Source organism: Perkinsus marinus, assembly GCF_000006405.1.
Source record: "Perkinsus marinus ATCC 50983 genomic scaffold scf_1104296939758, whole genome shotgun sequence".
NCBI lineage: Eukaryota > Perkinsozoa > Perkinsida > Perkinsidae > Perkinsus > Perkinsus marinus.
This window is the reverse complement of record NW_003213081.1, coordinates 75,685-91,550: the sequence shown is the minus strand read 5'-3', so window position 1 is coordinate 91,550 and position 15,866 is coordinate 75,685. Positions and strand designations below refer to the sequence as shown.

General features: G+C 50.3%; 5 protein-coding genes across 5 annotated transcripts; 3 read left to right on the top strand and 2 right to left on the bottom strand.

Annotated features, from left to right (window-relative positions):
- Positions 1-17: 17 nt before the first annotated feature.
- Pmar_PMAR029244 (Be158, putative) lies at positions 18-2,235 on the top strand (the record flags this gene model as incomplete). The annotated part of the gene is made up of 13 exons (XM_002782339.1): positions 18-134; positions 160-238; positions 315-403; positions 447-505; positions 567-676; positions 726-843; positions 888-964; positions 1,047-1,206; positions 1,258-1,341; positions 1,387-1,515; positions 1,557-1,645; positions 1,775-1,902; positions 1,948-2,235. The coding sequence occupies 13 exons, from the start codon at positions 18-20 to the stop codon at positions 2,233-2,235; spliced, it is 1,527 nt and encodes a 508-aa protein (XP_002782385.1).
- Positions 2,236-3,403: 1,168 nt separating this feature from the next.
- On the bottom strand, positions 3,404-7,302 carry Pmar_PMAR029243 (hypothetical protein). Its single transcript, XM_002782338.1, has 19 exons — positions 7,264-7,302; positions 7,129-7,219; positions 6,857-6,947; positions 6,661-6,812; positions 6,513-6,618; positions 6,344-6,469; positions 6,185-6,296; positions 6,035-6,143; positions 5,877-5,991; positions 5,376-5,518; positions 5,290-5,348; positions 4,997-5,082; positions 4,888-4,953; positions 4,733-4,843; positions 4,579-4,689; positions 4,394-4,513; positions 4,148-4,345; positions 3,748-3,902; positions 3,404-3,583 (listed from the first exon to the last, which is right to left on the bottom strand). The coding sequence occupies exons 2-17, from the start codon at positions 7,170-7,172 to the stop codon at positions 4,337-4,339; spliced, it is 1,560 nt and encodes a 519-aa protein (XP_002782384.1). The 5' UTR covers positions 7,173-7,219; positions 7,264-7,302; the 3' UTR covers positions 3,404-3,583; positions 3,748-3,902; positions 4,148-4,336.
- A 1,259-nt stretch (positions 7,303-8,561) lies between these two features.
- Pmar_PMAR029242 (hypothetical protein, conserved) lies at positions 8,562-9,967 on the bottom strand (the record flags this gene model as incomplete). Its single annotated transcript, XM_002782337.1, has 4 exons — positions 8,562-9,337; positions 9,399-9,525; positions 9,578-9,712; positions 9,758-9,967. 4 exons carry the CDS (start codon positions 9,965-9,967, stop codon positions 8,562-8,564), a joined length of 1,248 nt encoding a protein of 415 aa, XP_002782383.1.
- An 801-nt stretch (positions 9,968-10,768) lies between these two features.
- Positions 10,769-11,266, top strand: Pmar_PMAR029241 (hypothetical protein; the record flags this gene model as incomplete). Its single annotated transcript, XM_002782336.1, has 1 exon — positions 10,769-11,266. One exon carries the CDS (start codon positions 10,769-10,771, stop codon positions 11,264-11,266), a length of 498 nt encoding a protein of 165 aa, XP_002782382.1.
- A 1,662-nt stretch (positions 11,267-12,928) lies between these two features.
- Positions 12,929-15,282, top strand: Pmar_PMAR029240 (conserved hypothetical protein; the record flags this gene model as incomplete). Its single annotated transcript, XM_002782335.1, has 15 exons — positions 12,929-13,037; positions 13,083-13,163; positions 13,213-13,274; positions 13,326-13,374; positions 13,460-13,557; positions 13,614-13,717; positions 13,759-13,844; positions 13,888-13,988; positions 14,073-14,189; positions 14,452-14,527; positions 14,574-14,635; positions 14,743-14,859; positions 14,901-14,957; positions 15,006-15,120; positions 15,170-15,282. 15 exons carry the CDS (start codon positions 12,929-12,931, stop codon positions 15,280-15,282), a joined length of 1,347 nt encoding a protein of 448 aa, XP_002782381.1.
- Positions 15,283-15,866: the final 584 nt, after the last annotated feature.

Below are 15,866 nucleotides of genomic sequence, written 5' to 3'. Positions count from 1 at the left end.
AGGGATTCTGGGAGAGAATGAGCAAGCATGAGGCCGATGCTCGGGCTTCGAAGTTGCAGAAAATGAGAGAGGAGTTAATGGAAAAAGAGCGACAGGAGATGGAGGCCAGCAAGGTATCGGTCACTAAGGAACAAGTGTGGGAGTAGTCGAGCTCCTCAGTTCTGCCCGCCTAGTAGACATCGACCGGCTTTGAATGGAAGTTCAGCGTTTGCTGAGTCAATGAGCCAACACAAAGGCAGTAGTATGATGGACATGGTTGGACGCATGAGCAGTAGGGGGACAGAGGGAGGTTGTGAGAACACGTGAGGGTTCAGAGGATGCTGTGGACACAAGGCGAGCCAAAGTGAAGCAGCTCACATTGCAGTATTCAGCTGAGGAGGAAGCCAAGATAGACGCGGCCAGAGTGAGTATTGTAGGGTTTGAAAGTCGTTAATCTTAGATTTCAGTTCAAGAAGCCGGGCAAGTCGGCTAAAACCGTTGACATCCGTGAGATTACCAATAGGCTGTACGACTACTGTTGGTCTCTTCAACGAGACGTTTTGAAGCTGTCACTGACAGCCTGTCAGGTATGCTGATGGAGAGAAGAGGCGTGCTAAGTTGGAGCAAATGCAGGAGGAGGCCGAGCTGAGGGAGATTGCTGAGTGCCAAGGATTTCGTCCGAGAGTCTCTCAAGGAAGTGGTCCTCTTCGTTTAGCGGAGCGGAGCAAAGGTGTCTTCATCTGCAGGTACTTTCCAACCTCTCGCCAGGGTCCCGAGGATGGATAAGAGAGATCGAGATGTCACCGGTTCGATTCCTGGGACCAGCATGAGCGCCAAAAGGAAGAGCGCTGGTCATCAACGTCTGTGAGTAAAGAACGTGCGGGAGTGACATTGAAGAGTTATAACAGGTATGCCGAGTCGCAGGCTCGAAAAGAGAGGATGGAGAAGTTGGCCCAGGCCGTGAAAGCGGAGGAGGACAAGGAATGTACTTTGCCGTTGGGCACTGCCGCATTCTCAACTCCATGATGGCGTCTTGGTAACTGGAGACAGGATGGTGACGTCAGCAGGTACCTATCAGCCCAACTTGCGGAAGTCATTGGGCCGATACAGGCCCACGAGCAGTTCCAATTTGGGTGGCCGCAGATCTCCGATTGGCAGTGGTGGGGTTCATGAGAACCTCTATCGTGAGAGGGCTGCCAGAGATGAGCGCATCCGGAAGATGAGAGAGTGAGGAGGACGAGGAGCGCCGATGGTCATAGTCATAGTGGTAGCTGTTAGGGAGAAAAAAGCTCTGGAGGTTTGCATTATGGGCTCTCGAAGTACCCCTAAAACGCCGATGGGGAAGGATCTTCATGCCTCCTTGTACTCCGACGAATAATTGTCTATACAGGATGTGCCCGGTTTTAGCCACGATGAGGCGCATAAGCGGAAGGCGGAGGCTGAAGCTGTAGAGAAGGAGAAAGAGGAGATGGTTAAATCACTCCCCCATGCCTCCAGGAGGACACCCGTCGGAGTTGGTCTAAGTGATGGTCTTTTGTGAGGCCTCCCGACTGGCCGGAATGTATGTATTCTTTCAGATTTGAGGAGTCCAAGATGAAAAATGATGATGCTTTGATGATGAGAGTGAAGGAAAAGGAAGAGAGAAAGGCGGCTGTCCTTGACAAGGGTTGGAAGTATTCGATAACTGACGACTATCATTATCGCCGCCATACCAGGTCGTGCTACTACGATGAAGCCGTCCACGAGTGTGGGGTTGCCTCTTGTGTAGTGAGATTCCCTGCCGACTATTGCTCAGGGAACATCGATAGGTCCTCTGCCAATCGTCGAGCTCGAAGTTGTGACTCTACTATGGCTGGTCGTAGAGGAGTTAGTCGACTTGAAGCGAAAACCGATGGAGTCGAGGGCCAAACACGACCACCAGAGGTCGTGCACATCTACGATATGCTGGGAACTGGAGGGTCTGTGTAGGTGTTCTCCATCGACATTCCTGATGTGACTCCTGACAGCAGCTCGAGGAGTTCGAGGCCTCATTCAGCCGACCAGCCTAGGAGATCAACACAGAAGATCATCCTAGGCTTCAAGGAAGAAGTGAAGATCCCGAAAAGGAGGAAGCCTGTTGAGGCATCTCGACTGGAGACCGCTCCAGACCAACCGGATGAGGAGAGGGAGGCCCCTGTGGAGGGACTCGCCAGGGTCATCCTATCCGACATTATAACAATTGTAGAGGAGAAGACGACGGTGACCATCGACAGTTAATTCGAGATTGTCTGTACATTTCCGTTACCGTCGTGTCCCCACCAATTGCTTCTCACGTTTCACCATCATATAATCCTACCACACATCGTCGTATGAAAGTCCGCTTAGCCTATCTGGTTCATCAAACTAGTCTATAGAAGTATATTCCGCGTCGCTCCGCCGATGTTTCAACGCATGGCGTTCAACCGTGATTCTATTCCTTGGCAATTGTGTTGGTTAATCAAAGTAGAATGGCGACTCTTGTTTTCCCTGTAAAATAGCACTTCTTTGATGCCAACTCCTGATAGCTGGGCCTTCATCAAACCCCCATACTCCCGAGTGGGTCACTTTGCTGGTCGGGCCCAGGACTCGGGAGAGTATGCGAGTTACTCTATCAGAGGGCCTTGCCGAGCCCGCAGTCAGCCCGACCCCGCTTCACTTAGTAGCTAATACGGCTAATCTTCCAACAATGCTAGTCGCAGGCTTACCGAGGGTCTCGATCGAAGAGTTGAGGAAAGTTCAGCGGAGCGAAGCAGAGCGTAACTTGGCATTCGGCGGGACGACCTTCCAGCGTGTCATCTATCACACCTCCTGTATGCCCGATGGGAGGGAGTCCCATGCCTCGGATGCGCTAAAGCAAACTGCCATGGTGGGTTACGTAAGGACTCGTACTGTTTATGCAGTGCACTGTAGGTCTCCGAGGGAAATCGGCCGTCTACAGTGTCCATCAACACCACATGCGGTATCGTCATTTTACCATCCCATAGCAAGCAATAAACTCGTGTTATACATGTCTTACATCCTGTTGATATCAATTCGCTATACTGGTGTTATTAGTTCGAGGGCGCCAAAAGTAGTATAGGAGATCACCATGCTGAATGGCCAGCCTTCCCTAATATTAATGACAGTAGAATCCTCGCCTGTTCCTACTCGCATTGTGCACAGATGATGTTATACGGATGAGGTCGAAACAAAAAGACACAAACTTACCCACTCGATGAGTGGCATGAGTGCAACTATTTGCCCGGTCGCGAACAAAGCCGGATAAGGCAGCAATGAGTCTCTGAGCTAAGTGGTTGAATACACACACCATCACTATTATCCCGCTGAACGTGGACGAATCCAAGACGAACACTATGATCAACCCAAGACAGAATAATCTCTGAAAGTCAACCTTCAATGAGAATACAATATGGCAAGCACAAGACAAAAGGTGATTAACGGATGAACGGCGTCATCCTTCGTCAAAACTAACGCCTCGCGATTTCGGCGAGAGGGTGGCTGTTGTCCAATCTGTCTGGTCGAACACATCCTCTATGCTGTCGTTCTGAATAGTGAGGGTCTCCGGAGCCAGGGGCAGTCGAGTAATCTGAACACGCCGAAGGTGAATGCGGCTCTCTACACATAGCTTTGGATTTTCCTGCGCCATAAGAATGCTGTGATGATTGACTGTTATCAATACGGTTTATTCAAGTGATTCAAATTGATTTTGAATTGACCCTGTGCTTGAAGGCTCCGCGGTATGCCACCCACATCGTCGTTCATTTGCCGGTAATCCTCAAGAGGGAAGTCCACTGCATCGTCGACTCTCTCATCCTCAGCGTCCTCCCCCCCTATGTAGAATGAGCGACTTATACTCGGGGATGCTTGCCCAGGGGTCGACCGAGGCGTGTCGTGTCGTATGGTATCTGTAAGTAATATGATGTGGACGTTGATCGTGGCATCAGAGCTCGAAGACATCGCTTCTATAACGTGAGTTTGGTATCATGTTTCGATAGTATGCATACCATTTAAGTACTGTGCCGAACGCCGCTGAGCGGAAGTGTTTGATAGAGTCCATCGCTGAATCACAATCGGCCTGATGGTCCACCCTTCCGTTGATTGACTTGCGGTTGACTTCTTGAGTTACTCGAACGCTATGGTTGATACTTACCAACAGTCGTAGTCGTTTTCTGTCGAGCCGCAAGAGCCTCTGCGAGCTCCTCGTCCACCTCCTCTAGCAGAGTATGGCCTGCCCCGTCGCTACTCCCAGTCCCACCATCGACACCTGACAGGCTACTGCAGCTGCTACTGCATGGAGGCACCGGCCGGGTCGAAGACGATGACGGAGACAAGGCAGTCCCTATGTCATCTGAATAGAATACACATCCTATCCACAAAGGCGACATCATCAACCCACCGCCATAGAGAACCCAATGGACGCTGTAGTCGCCAGTAGATGGAGACGGAAGGTCTTCATATTCGGTGTCGGTCCCCCAGTCAAAAGAGGACGACCTTCGAGGCGTACTGATGAGGATGCCTGACGCAGACCGCTTCGACAAGGTCCAGAGGAGAATACTATTCACTCTTGGCGACAGTCCGGACCTCTCTATCATCATCTTGTCGCAAAGTCTCTATCAGAGTCTCTATGCTCTCAGGGGGATGAGCGGGTAAAGGGTTGAGGAGATGAAGGGTGGAGACCACTGCTAGCCTTATCTGAAATCGACAACTCTCCGACAGAAGCCACGGAGCTGCGTACATGGACACAATCATCGAGACCTAGCAGAGCTAGCAAAGTCAGGAAGTATCTAGCTTCAGATCGCAGACTTCCTTCGTCTCGAACACCCCCACTGCGGGACGACAACAAAACCTGTCATAGAGATGAACCGATCGGAGGCAGATGACGATCATCACCTCTTTGGCCACCTCAACAAGGACCCGTCGTCTACTATAGCATTCCGAACAAGCGTAGGTCTTAACCTGAGATTAGTATGTGGCCCGAGCCAGAGTAGAGATAACATACCAAATATGCTACGATGCGATGCTTCATCTCGGGGCCGACGCGTCGACATCGGAAAAGTTGAGGCGCCGAGCTTGCCGCTGCTAGACCTGGGAGGAATCTCCCCTGAGCCTATTCAGTGACGTTCACTTATAGTAGGAGTAGTGGCCGAGAGCAATACGAGCCAGAGTGCTACTAAACTGCCTATGGAGCCCTCGTTGATGGGGGAGTCTTCAGAGGCTTCAACTTCGTCTTCATCCAATAGGGAGAACTTGAGAATATTCATGGAAGGTATGTATTCGAATGTACTATCATACCAACTTTCCAGCAACTCTCGCTAGCTCTCGTTTCTCCCTCCATCCCGTGGTGTCGGTAACTGTTATATTCCCATTATCATCATCACCTCGACTCGATAGCGATGACAGGCTTGCTGAGCGGCTGACCCGAGAAGTAGTCGCCGACTGGGATGAGGCCAACATCGTCAGGATCCGCAGTATGCGACTTCTGAGTGGAGCTCAAGAGCGCCTTAGGGAGATGAGGAGGCCCCTACCTTAGCACGGATCCTGGGCCTAGTCGACGGAAAACATCTTCGACTGCATTACGAAGTACTAGGATACGCTCCTCAGTTAGCTGAAGGCAACGGACAAGAATTCGCTTCTACTGCGTTCTGCGGAAGAGTTGACGAAAAGATGGTAGGGGAGAAGTGAGACGATGTACACCAGTGTATTCGTTCGCTGTCCTCAGCTGAGCTCGGGAGTTTCCTCTCTAATTATACAAGTTCATATACGAATCATGGCAGAAGTGTACAGAAAACAGAAAGAATTCACCAGAACTTCCTCAGAATTTTCATATTATCGCCAATACATGTAGTCGAGCATTTGCATATTTTCTCAGAGTAACTTACAGCTTGGGGAGAGGCTAGTATTTGAACCACAGCAAGAGCGCAGTCCTCGAATACTTCCTCACAATGCTTACCACATGTGGAGACGAGGACGTGGACGGAGGCGATGAGAGGTCGTCTGAGAGGCTACAGATCAAAGACATACTGCACCAGCAACTTACCGAACTTTAGATTCGCTACAGTGTAATAGCGATAAGAAGGGCTTCTGCAGTCGCTGGGACCAGATTGGGCCGAATTCAACCCCACTGGAAAAGGCGCTTCGAGCGACACCTGATGGTTATAATCAATGCTGGGCTGAGGGGAGGCGTTACCAGCAAATGTGAAGGAGCAGTGGTAGAGAACTTCTCTGCTCAGTTCGGCTCCACCGAGCGATTCACCACTGGTGTTGTTGTTGTAGGTCCCCTTGCTACTCCTAGATGATTCCTGAAGAGATCTTCATCTTCAGTGACGTCGAAGTTATAAAGAATTACCCGGCTTGACATCTGTGATAAATTAGAAGCATGTGAGAGGATAAAGTCGGCGAACTGCACCAAGAGGGGCTCCACAGAATTGAAGATCGAGGAGTGGCTCGTACAGGGGCCGCAGGATGCGATCACCTACACTGACCTTACGTGGGAGATGAAGTAACTCGTTGCTCACATAGCCAACTTTGAGCATGGCACTCTTCCGCACCCACCAGCTGGTGTCAGTGACGAGAGCAGCAGCCATTGCGCTAAGGAGTTCGGAAACGGCCGAATCCCTCGGGCTAAGGTTCGAATCAATTCTACCACACTGGGGAGATGCTTACCTCGCGTTACGTTCATCGTCGCCTTTGACAAGTTCTATTAAAAATAAATGCATCGAATCGATAGCGCTCTTCCGCACAGCCCAATGAGAATCATGAGTGAGTTGGACGTAAAACGGATATAATTTTGATAGAGTCAAACTCGGCCCGACAACCTGAAAAAAACCATTCAACCCAGGGGCGAGTTTCCAACGCTCACAGCGGCAACTTCTGCCATAGCAGCCGCAACTGTTCGCCGTATTTTGGGACTGCGCTCCTCTGTGAGTGAGTTCAGTTGTGCGACAATGTACCTGCATAGTCGAGGCAGTGTTGGAGTATGAATATATGTTCGCTATCCTCGGCTGAGTCTAGGAGTTTCCTCACTAACTATAGAATTCAGGTAGATGTGTGCAGGAACTAATAAGAATTTCCCAAGATTTTCTCAGAATTGTCTCCCCCCACACTGAGTAGAGTTGACGACCACTGCGTTACTGTGAGCATATGTCGGGCCCCAGGGTGGGGGACAGTTGACCCATCAGCTGAACCGCAGCTGTTGCTACAGTACCGAAGGAATTCCCGCTACCTGTGAAGTTAAATATGAGATCTAAGACCAACGAGTGAACTCACTTTCCCTCTCATCGTCCCCTAAGGTTCCTGATGCTGTGAAATCTGCTGGGGTTTGGGACAACCGAAGTAGTGTCGAGAGAACCTGGAATGGATCAATGCTTCCAAAGCCAACTTCAGTGGGCTACTGTTTCCCCGTGGTCACGAGCCCTCATATGTGCAGCCAAAGTTGCCATTGCAGATGCCGCATGTGCGCGGACCTGTCGATCGGAAATACGAAGTCCTGTTGGAGTGGTAGTTCACCTCGTTTGACTTGTCATTTACAAGGATATTCGTAACCAATGGGAATAGGTTGTTGACGACGGTAGCATACCTATGTTAGGGGATCAACGGTGCATGAGGCAGTAGAGGTGACCCTTCCTCTGGGTCGGACAAGATAAGGAACGCAGCAAGCTCGCCGAGGGTGTCGAGGAGGGCCTGCCTCACTGACGGGTCGGGGTCTGTGGGTAGGCGTGCAAGCACTAGGGGGAGGATGTATCTGAAGTGTATCGACTGTGATGTGAGTCGGGTTAAATATTGTCCAACACGATAGGTTTGAACCTCCAACCTTCCAATTGAAAGCCGCGCACTCTACCTACTGGGCTAATGAGCCTTGAATATTACTATCCTCAAATGTAACCAAGCTAGAACCCTTTCATAACATTTCTGCCACCATGACCATCGGCGGCGAGCCCACCGTAACTACTCTGTTGCATCATCGTATCCAACATTATAGCAAGTCTCTGGTAGCTGCTTGATGGCGGCCACTCGGATGTGAGGCGCGCACGCCCGACTCACAGTCGCCGCATCAATCGTCGTACTCCTACCACTACCTCCTCCTCCTCCTTCCACTACAACAGTCACACCATCATTCAAGTTGCTAACCTACCACGGCAGCCTACCCGTCAGAGAACCGCTCTTCCCCGGTGGGTCAAGGAGTAGGAGAGTTCTATTCAATGACGAGAGATTACTAATGTACTCCAAACCTGGGTGTATGGCAGCAGCGACAAAACCTGCCGACTCTATCGACTCGCCGCCGTCGCCGCCTGAACAGGAAGCACCTGCGAGCGACTAGCCTCCCACAGGTACTTCCAGTAGAGGAGACGCTATCACTACTCCCACGTCGCCGACCAAGGAGATACTGCATATAGCGGTTTAAAAACTACTCGTCGATCTAGGTCGTCCGTAACCACTAGTAAACACAACAGAGTGAGGTGAGTAAGAAGCTGAGTTTAGAAGAAGAGCAATAGTATTAACAACCTACTGTAAGCAGCTGTACACTAACAGGCTCGTCGTAGTCATATACAAAACTGGGAAGGCTCTCACATTATAACGCAGAACTTCCTCTTCCGACGCCTTCCCTCGTGCTGTTGTTGTTGATTTCCCTCAGTCACCACTCGAGCCTGTGGTTGCCTCCGCGCCCTCTCGTCATCATCCATCTGCAAACTCAACGCCAGGAGATAGTCCGGGTCATCATCTGCTTTGTCCAAGGCTTGTCTAGATGCTGGGGACTGTCCGCTCGCTCTGTGGAAGTCCGCATCGTAGTACAGCGTGTCACCATCCAAAGTATCGATACGCTCCCACACTATCGAGCTACTCCCAAAGCCGATATCAGTCGCTAAAGCGTACAAGTGCGTTTCTCCATTTTCACCAGGACTAGGCTTGAAGACCGTCACAAAATGGTTGTTCCTGAACACTACCGCCAACTCGTTGTCCTTCAGGCGATCCATGATTTGACTTAGACCATCATAGGTCATCTGAGACTTGTTCTCTTCGAGCCACTGACTAACAGCAAGACCATCCTCGTAGGTGCCGGGATCAACTGGGGCCTCTTCCTCCTCTCCTTGTAATGCCCGTGACTGCAACTCGTTGAAGGCCACCACTTTCTCTATTGCCTGGTTGTAGCTGAGGGGCCCAAGGATGGGATAAGCTGACAAGTCGTCTTTGCTGACAACCCAACCATGGACCAGAGTGATATCGAGGAGATCGAAGACGCTCAGCTCGGGGGTGAACTCGAAACCATCACAAGAGCCGAATTTCACATTCACATCTAGACCTTCGTTCAGATTGGGCAAAAGTGTTACCGCATCTTCCAGACCTATCACACCAACAACAGCTTCGCTCCGCTAAGATTTATACCCCTTCCCAGTAAATATTACCCTTAGCCACATCTCCTCCATCCTGATTACTATCGAACATTACATTGGCGATTCTACTGACGAGATCATCAAAGCTGATTGAGCTCATGTCCTTGTGTAGTTGTAGCTCATTACGAAGGAGTAGTACCTAATACCACCACAACCCCATATTACAATAGCACTACCAGTAGTAGTAGTACATTAGCCACGGCTAGGAGGGGGCAAGGACCATTCTCACTTTGTAGGAGAAATGAGCGTTCAGAGCCGAGGAACTCCGTATGTTTGATACGATAGTGTTTGGGTATAGGGATGGTGGTGTCCTCCACTACTACAGCCTGCTGTCACCACAATGATTAATACGTCCATCTAGCTGTGCCTACCTCTTGCTGTTGAGGGAGGGCCTCCTCTTGGCCTGGTAAGGGTATCCCTTGAGCCACTACCACAGCTGGGACTGGCCGCTCAGGGGATCCAAGCTGGGCGGCCATAGTGTTACCTTCCACTGGAGGGGCATTGACTGGGGCCTCTACTGGGACGCTCTGCTCGGTCTCTTCGAAGGAGGTGGCCTGGGGTCGTGTTGGGTTAGTAGACATCAAATAAACTACACTAGGAGGGAACAGAGGACGCTACGCAGTGTGGAAAAATATGCACATGGACGATATGAAAATTCCAAGGAAATTTTCACTGGTTTCTGTATATTTTACTCGAATTCATAAGTGGGCTCCTATAACTAGTGAGAAAACTCCTGAGCTGAGGAAAGCGAACAGATATATTCCCCCCAACCCTGATGCTATGTGCAGAGCCTCCTTTCGAGGAGAAGCATTCCACTCGAAGGACGCCTACAAAATTGGCATTTTTCACCGATGCCTAGTAAGTCCACGTATGGGCTTGAGGCACTCCAAGATATTCGATGCGGTTTTATTTACTTTACATTTACGGAAGGGCGGGACATCTCCATGGTAGATGATGATGACGATGCACCGTATTGAATATTACAAACCCCTTGCACCCAGCCTACCACTCCTTCGCCACTTCTATCACCAAACTGGATCTCTTCGAGAGCTACACGTATGAGTCTTTGAGGAGCATAGAGTACTTATCATGCCTCCACTTACAGCCGATAATAGTTGGCAATCACATTTACTAATGCTAGGGTCTTCCGTGGCACAAACAGACGCTGTCACTAAACTTGGTGTCCTAGATCACTATTTCTTGTCACTAAACTTAGTGACCCCGATTCGATGAGCTGATTGATCTCTAATTCTGCGTTACTTAACATTCTTAACGGACATGCAATTTTCTCGTGGTGAGTAGTGAATCTTGCTCTCTTGCATTTCCTCAACGCTAACTTCACCATCTGTCTACAGTCTCCATTTCCCCGTCTTAGTCCACAAATGTGCAAGCCCCTCCTAGTCGTCATTCCCCTTCTCTTTACCACCACCCTCAGCTTGCTCACTCCCAAGGTCGTTGGCTCCTACCGTTCCAAGAGTGGTCTCTTCTTTGGCTGTTACATCGGCTTCAACGCTACTCACGTGTACTTCGTGGAAAGTCCTAACGGTGGGAGTCCCATGCCTGACGCCATGTATCACATATGGAGGTATACTCCTACACCGAGTGGTGACATCATGCTATGGGATGAGGCCAACCATGAAGTGTGGCCAGAGGAGCTGAGGCTATCGATTGGCCCTACGAACCGTAAGGTCACTTTGAAGACCCCAGAAGGAAGTTTCGACTTCTTATGGATGAACTATGTCCCCACACTCAGCCGAAGGAGGCCCCAGGTGAGAGAAGATCCAGAGGTGGAGACGAGTCCAAAACCGTGGGGAAGTCCGGAAGAGATGGAACGTGGTAGAAGAGACTTTGCTATGCTCAGGGATAAGACGACCCTCTAAGTGTCGTTGTTCATGTTGATGTCGTTGTACCCTCATACCATGTTGCGTTCATCAGTGGATATCAGTTCGCCAGGTCGCTAGGAGTGGTGCCGCCCTCTCGTATCGCAGCTATAAAAGTATTGAGGTAGTAGGAGTTGCCCTAATCAGGAATCGAACCTGGGTTGTTCGCATCAGAGTCTGCAAAGGTCAGGTGTCCGTCTATTGCACCACTGGTCTCATGATGGATCTCAGACGCTGGAGTACCTTTCTTTGGAGCTAGCTCCTCTTGATGGACGTCGCCGAGATGACTCGGCGAAGTGATGATGGTGGAGCGCTGAAGGTAGTCTATGGAGAGGTGATGATAGTCATGTGGGTATCAGCTGTAAGGTCAAGGGCGCTACTACGCTGCTCTCACCTGCGATGCGGCTCTCCTGTCGTCGTATTCTACTGCATGATCTCAATGGCTGCAATGGCTCCAAACGCCAACTTCACAACGTTGTGTATGCTGTACTGTTATCGAGAGTTGGATACTAGAGTAGCCATCATCAAATTCTTCTCGGGAAAATTCGGCTGAGGTAGTCTTTAGTTGGATTATGCCCCCAGGTGGACGATATGGAAATATCATCGTAAAATAGCGGAGCGAAGCTTCGAGGAATATTTCACTGCCAATGACTACTGTAATATAGTTGGGGAGATACGAGTTGGTATCGGTAGAGTCGATAAGGGTCGGCTTGCTATACTCTGCCTTGTCTCGGACCGGCGACAATCGTACTAGGATGCTGGAGGGGTATGAGAAGTGTGTCCGGAGTGGTATGTCCATAGCCAACATTGTCTTTGCAACTGCTGGAGACTGAGAGGGTTTTTGAGGGCTGCCGACTAAGTCGTGGCTTGTGGAGCTCTGGTGGCGGAGCGAAGCCGATCGGAGTTGAATATATCGTGTGGAACGACGCTGAGTCGGGGACTGTGTAGGGATTTTCTGGACGAGCTTGGGTCGTTGGGAGGCGTTGGGAGGACTGCTGCTCCTTCAAGCGAAACATGAGAAGGTGTGGCTTTCAGGGTAAGCCGCCGTCCTTGCCGCCTATTCTGATGTATAGCCGATGTACTTGTATCATCATGAGTATAGTAACAGTATAGTTATTGGCGTCATCCCTTACCACAGATGGACACTCTAGTACTTCCTTAGACTTGTAGGATGTCGTACTCAATAGGCTTGTTAGGTATTGCTCATCGCAAGGTATTACCTGTGAGATATAGTACCCAGTGACGGTGCGTCCGCCCTATGGGAGTACCTCTCCGTGCCTTATGTGGTCGTCACCATAGCAAACACTACGGTTGAGGGAAGAGATGCTGTTGAAGTGTCGGTGAACTTGAAGCCGCCGAGACCTGTGGGGGAGGGGAATGGGGAGGATGTTGAGAGTAGGCAGTAGAGGAGGAGGAGGAGGAGGTGTGGTATAACGTTAAGGCTAATGAGGCTACGGAGGTAGTATCGTAGGGGGTCAAACGCTTCACCACATTGTGAGGTGACTGAGGGGAAGAGGAAGTCCATCCAAACCGTACTGCCAGCGACGACACCTTCAGGTGCTATCATCATTCCACCCATGCTGAGTATCTTACTCCCTACTCTTTGTGTTAGTAAGTTGTTGTCATCAAAAATAAGGTGGTGTTTGTTGTTGTTCATCCACCATGAAAGCCTCACCACCGCCGTCGAGTTCAGAGGCTCCGGTCATCAGCTCCAACGCTCGTAGGTTTGTCCTGGCCCAGTTCCTCTCGAGATGTGCTCACACCTTTATAAGTAGGAGGGACGGCATGGCTTCAACTAGCATCATCATCTTTTCAGCGACGGCGGTGCGTTACGAGACGCTTGATATGGTAGGACCTCGCAGATATGCCCATTCCCAGATCTGGCAGAACCTCACACGTGAGATGAATCTTGAGGGTGAACGCGCTGGAAAGATTCTTTCTTATAGGCACACTTTCAGCTCAGACGTCCGGTGTGATAACGGACAACGCTCCGCCGAAAAAGGTTTATGTAATATCACACTTCGTTGGATTCGCTTGTGTTACCTACCTCTTTTAACAGGTTTTAACAGATGTTTTCTGTGCGCTCATGGTGATGACTATTTGGACAGGTGAGCGTGTCTCACATGGTGTAGTGGGCAATGTGTTAGACTCCCACGCTGTAGGTCGCCGGGTCGATTCTTTCCCTCGGTTTAGGTTCGCAGAATGTTCTACAGTTCTTAACAGTAGCCAACATCGCCCTCGGAGTAGTCATGGCATTCTCGGGTCCCATCGGCAAAAGTCTACCACCATTAGTAAGGCAACTTGGCAAATCTTGCTCATCTTGCATTTCCTCAACGCCTCCTCCCAGGTCGTCCGGTCCCGCTCGGAGCTCCCTATGGTGAACTCGTTCGAGCTGACTGGTGATAAGATAGGCCGCTACCTCACACCGTTCGCTGTTGGATTTTTCATGATGTAAAATTTCCCGGGAGAGGCATCATTTATATCAACCTTAGGTACTTTGGTTTTTCGGCATCAGTCTATGTCAGTATTGCTTTCTACCTTCTCGTAGTGACAGTGAAATCGTCAGTGCAAGTGGACGGTAAGTCGGCACTATCACCCTTGCACCACCTTACGCGTATTAGAATCTCCCAGTGGAAGCAGCAAAGAGATGGGAGGCCAAAGGCCAGGCCTTCTGAGGCAGTTGTTTGAGGGAGTGAAGTCCTTGGGAGATCCCAGACTCGGAGTGAGTTCAACTCTCGAGCGTTCTATCATATCGATCACTAGGGCGCGCGCGATATGCTGACGCATTGTGGAAGGCTACTCTCAGGTACTTGTTCTCAATACGCTCCTCACCAACGTGTTCGTTTATCCATTCCAAACAGCAGCTATACCGGTGATGTTGAGGCAGATGGATCCTGTGAACTGGAGGAGTTTAGCAAGCCTGGTGGGTCGGCGGGTATACCTACGATGCTTGGAGTGTCCATTGTAAACGGCAATTGATTAGAAATGGCAGGCTGGAAAATATGATGCCAGATCACGTGACGTGGTCTGGCATCCTATTTACCAGCGTGGCGTGATTCACGCCTTCGGAATTTTCGAGAGAACGATATTGGTCCAGCATCATCCACTCCAAAAAATCAAACACAGTTTGCGTAGTGGGTGCACTGTAGTCGTCTCTTAAGGCTCAACTGAGTGTACTATTTTAGGTGTCGTTGGGCGGCGTGATCGGCCCAATTCTGTCCAACGCCAGCGCCTTCCTCTTCAGTAGCGATCCATACGCTGGTAATGACCGCTTAATAGTGTCACCATCGATTTGCTGCCTTCACAGGTCTGGTATCGGGTATCACTGCACAGATCACCACGGGGATGCTCTCAATCTTCTGCGTCATGGTCAGCTCTTCTCGTTATTGTTGTCCGCACCTATTGGGAACCGTGGAATGTCGCCGCCTTTTATCGATCTCCTCGGTGACCTCGTGAATCCACCTCCTTCCCCTTAGGTCTATCCACTCTTCCCCACTGGCACCGCCTACGCTGTACTGTTGTCGACCCTCTGGGTGTTGGTCATTGCAGCCAACAATCAGTTTACGATATTCTTCAACTCTCTCCAGCAAATGGTAGGAACAGTTGGAGTTGTGTCTGCCCTCATCCATGACAGGTCCTCCCAGCGAATCAACGAGGGAAGTTTATAGCCAATCTCTTGGCTGTGTTCACGGTGAGTCATGGGTCGACTCTCGCTGCCCACCGACGAGTTCCCTCTCAGATGGGCAACGCTGCGGGTCTGTGGGTATTCGGCCAGGCAATAGCATCTCCTGAGCATCTCCAATCCAACGTATGCTGGGTACTGGTCCTGTCAGTCCTCCTCAGAATGATCATCGGTACAGCCATCGTGAGCCTTCCTATTGGTCTTCATTTCCACAACTTTAGGTGGGGTTGTACTCTACCGAAGATCAGCACTGCGTCGTGCAGCCTCTACGACTGATGGGACGACTGCTTCTACTGGTGGGAACCAAATCAATGACCGCAACCTTTCTGAGTGACCCGTAGTTTAGTTCGATCCTCGATGGATTGTCGGTATCAGGTAGTAAACCAGGCATCGACAGCGGAGATTTCACAGAGTCACCGTTGGTGTCACCAAGTGAGAGCGAGAAGAGTTCCTGATGATTCGGTTGATCTACCCCAACCCCTGTGTCTCCCGATTTGTGGATGTTGTGTTATCTGAGTTGAGATCGCCGTCGACTGGGAATAATCCCTTAATAAGTTCGCCGACGGCAGTTGAATGAGCTTTTCCCATCGAATGTATGACAGAATCATCAACAGTATTGAGTCTAAATGGAGGCGACCGTCCGTATGCTTTCGAGAGAACCGCCAAGCCTAGCAGCAGACTCAACTGTCGCACATGTCTCGCAGTCACCAAAGGTTGGAATGCACGCTTTTTCGAAGCACCAGTGCTAATGCAAGTGGCAATGTGGAGCGATGGCCCTTTCTCGTGCTTGGGTGAACTCAGCCACAAGCCCTGGAATTTCCCCGCCACGTAGGGTACAGCGTTGTAATAGTCGACATTCATCTTGCGACCAAACGCAACAGGTGAGTGATTTCTTCAAAAAACAAGAAAATCGCGAAC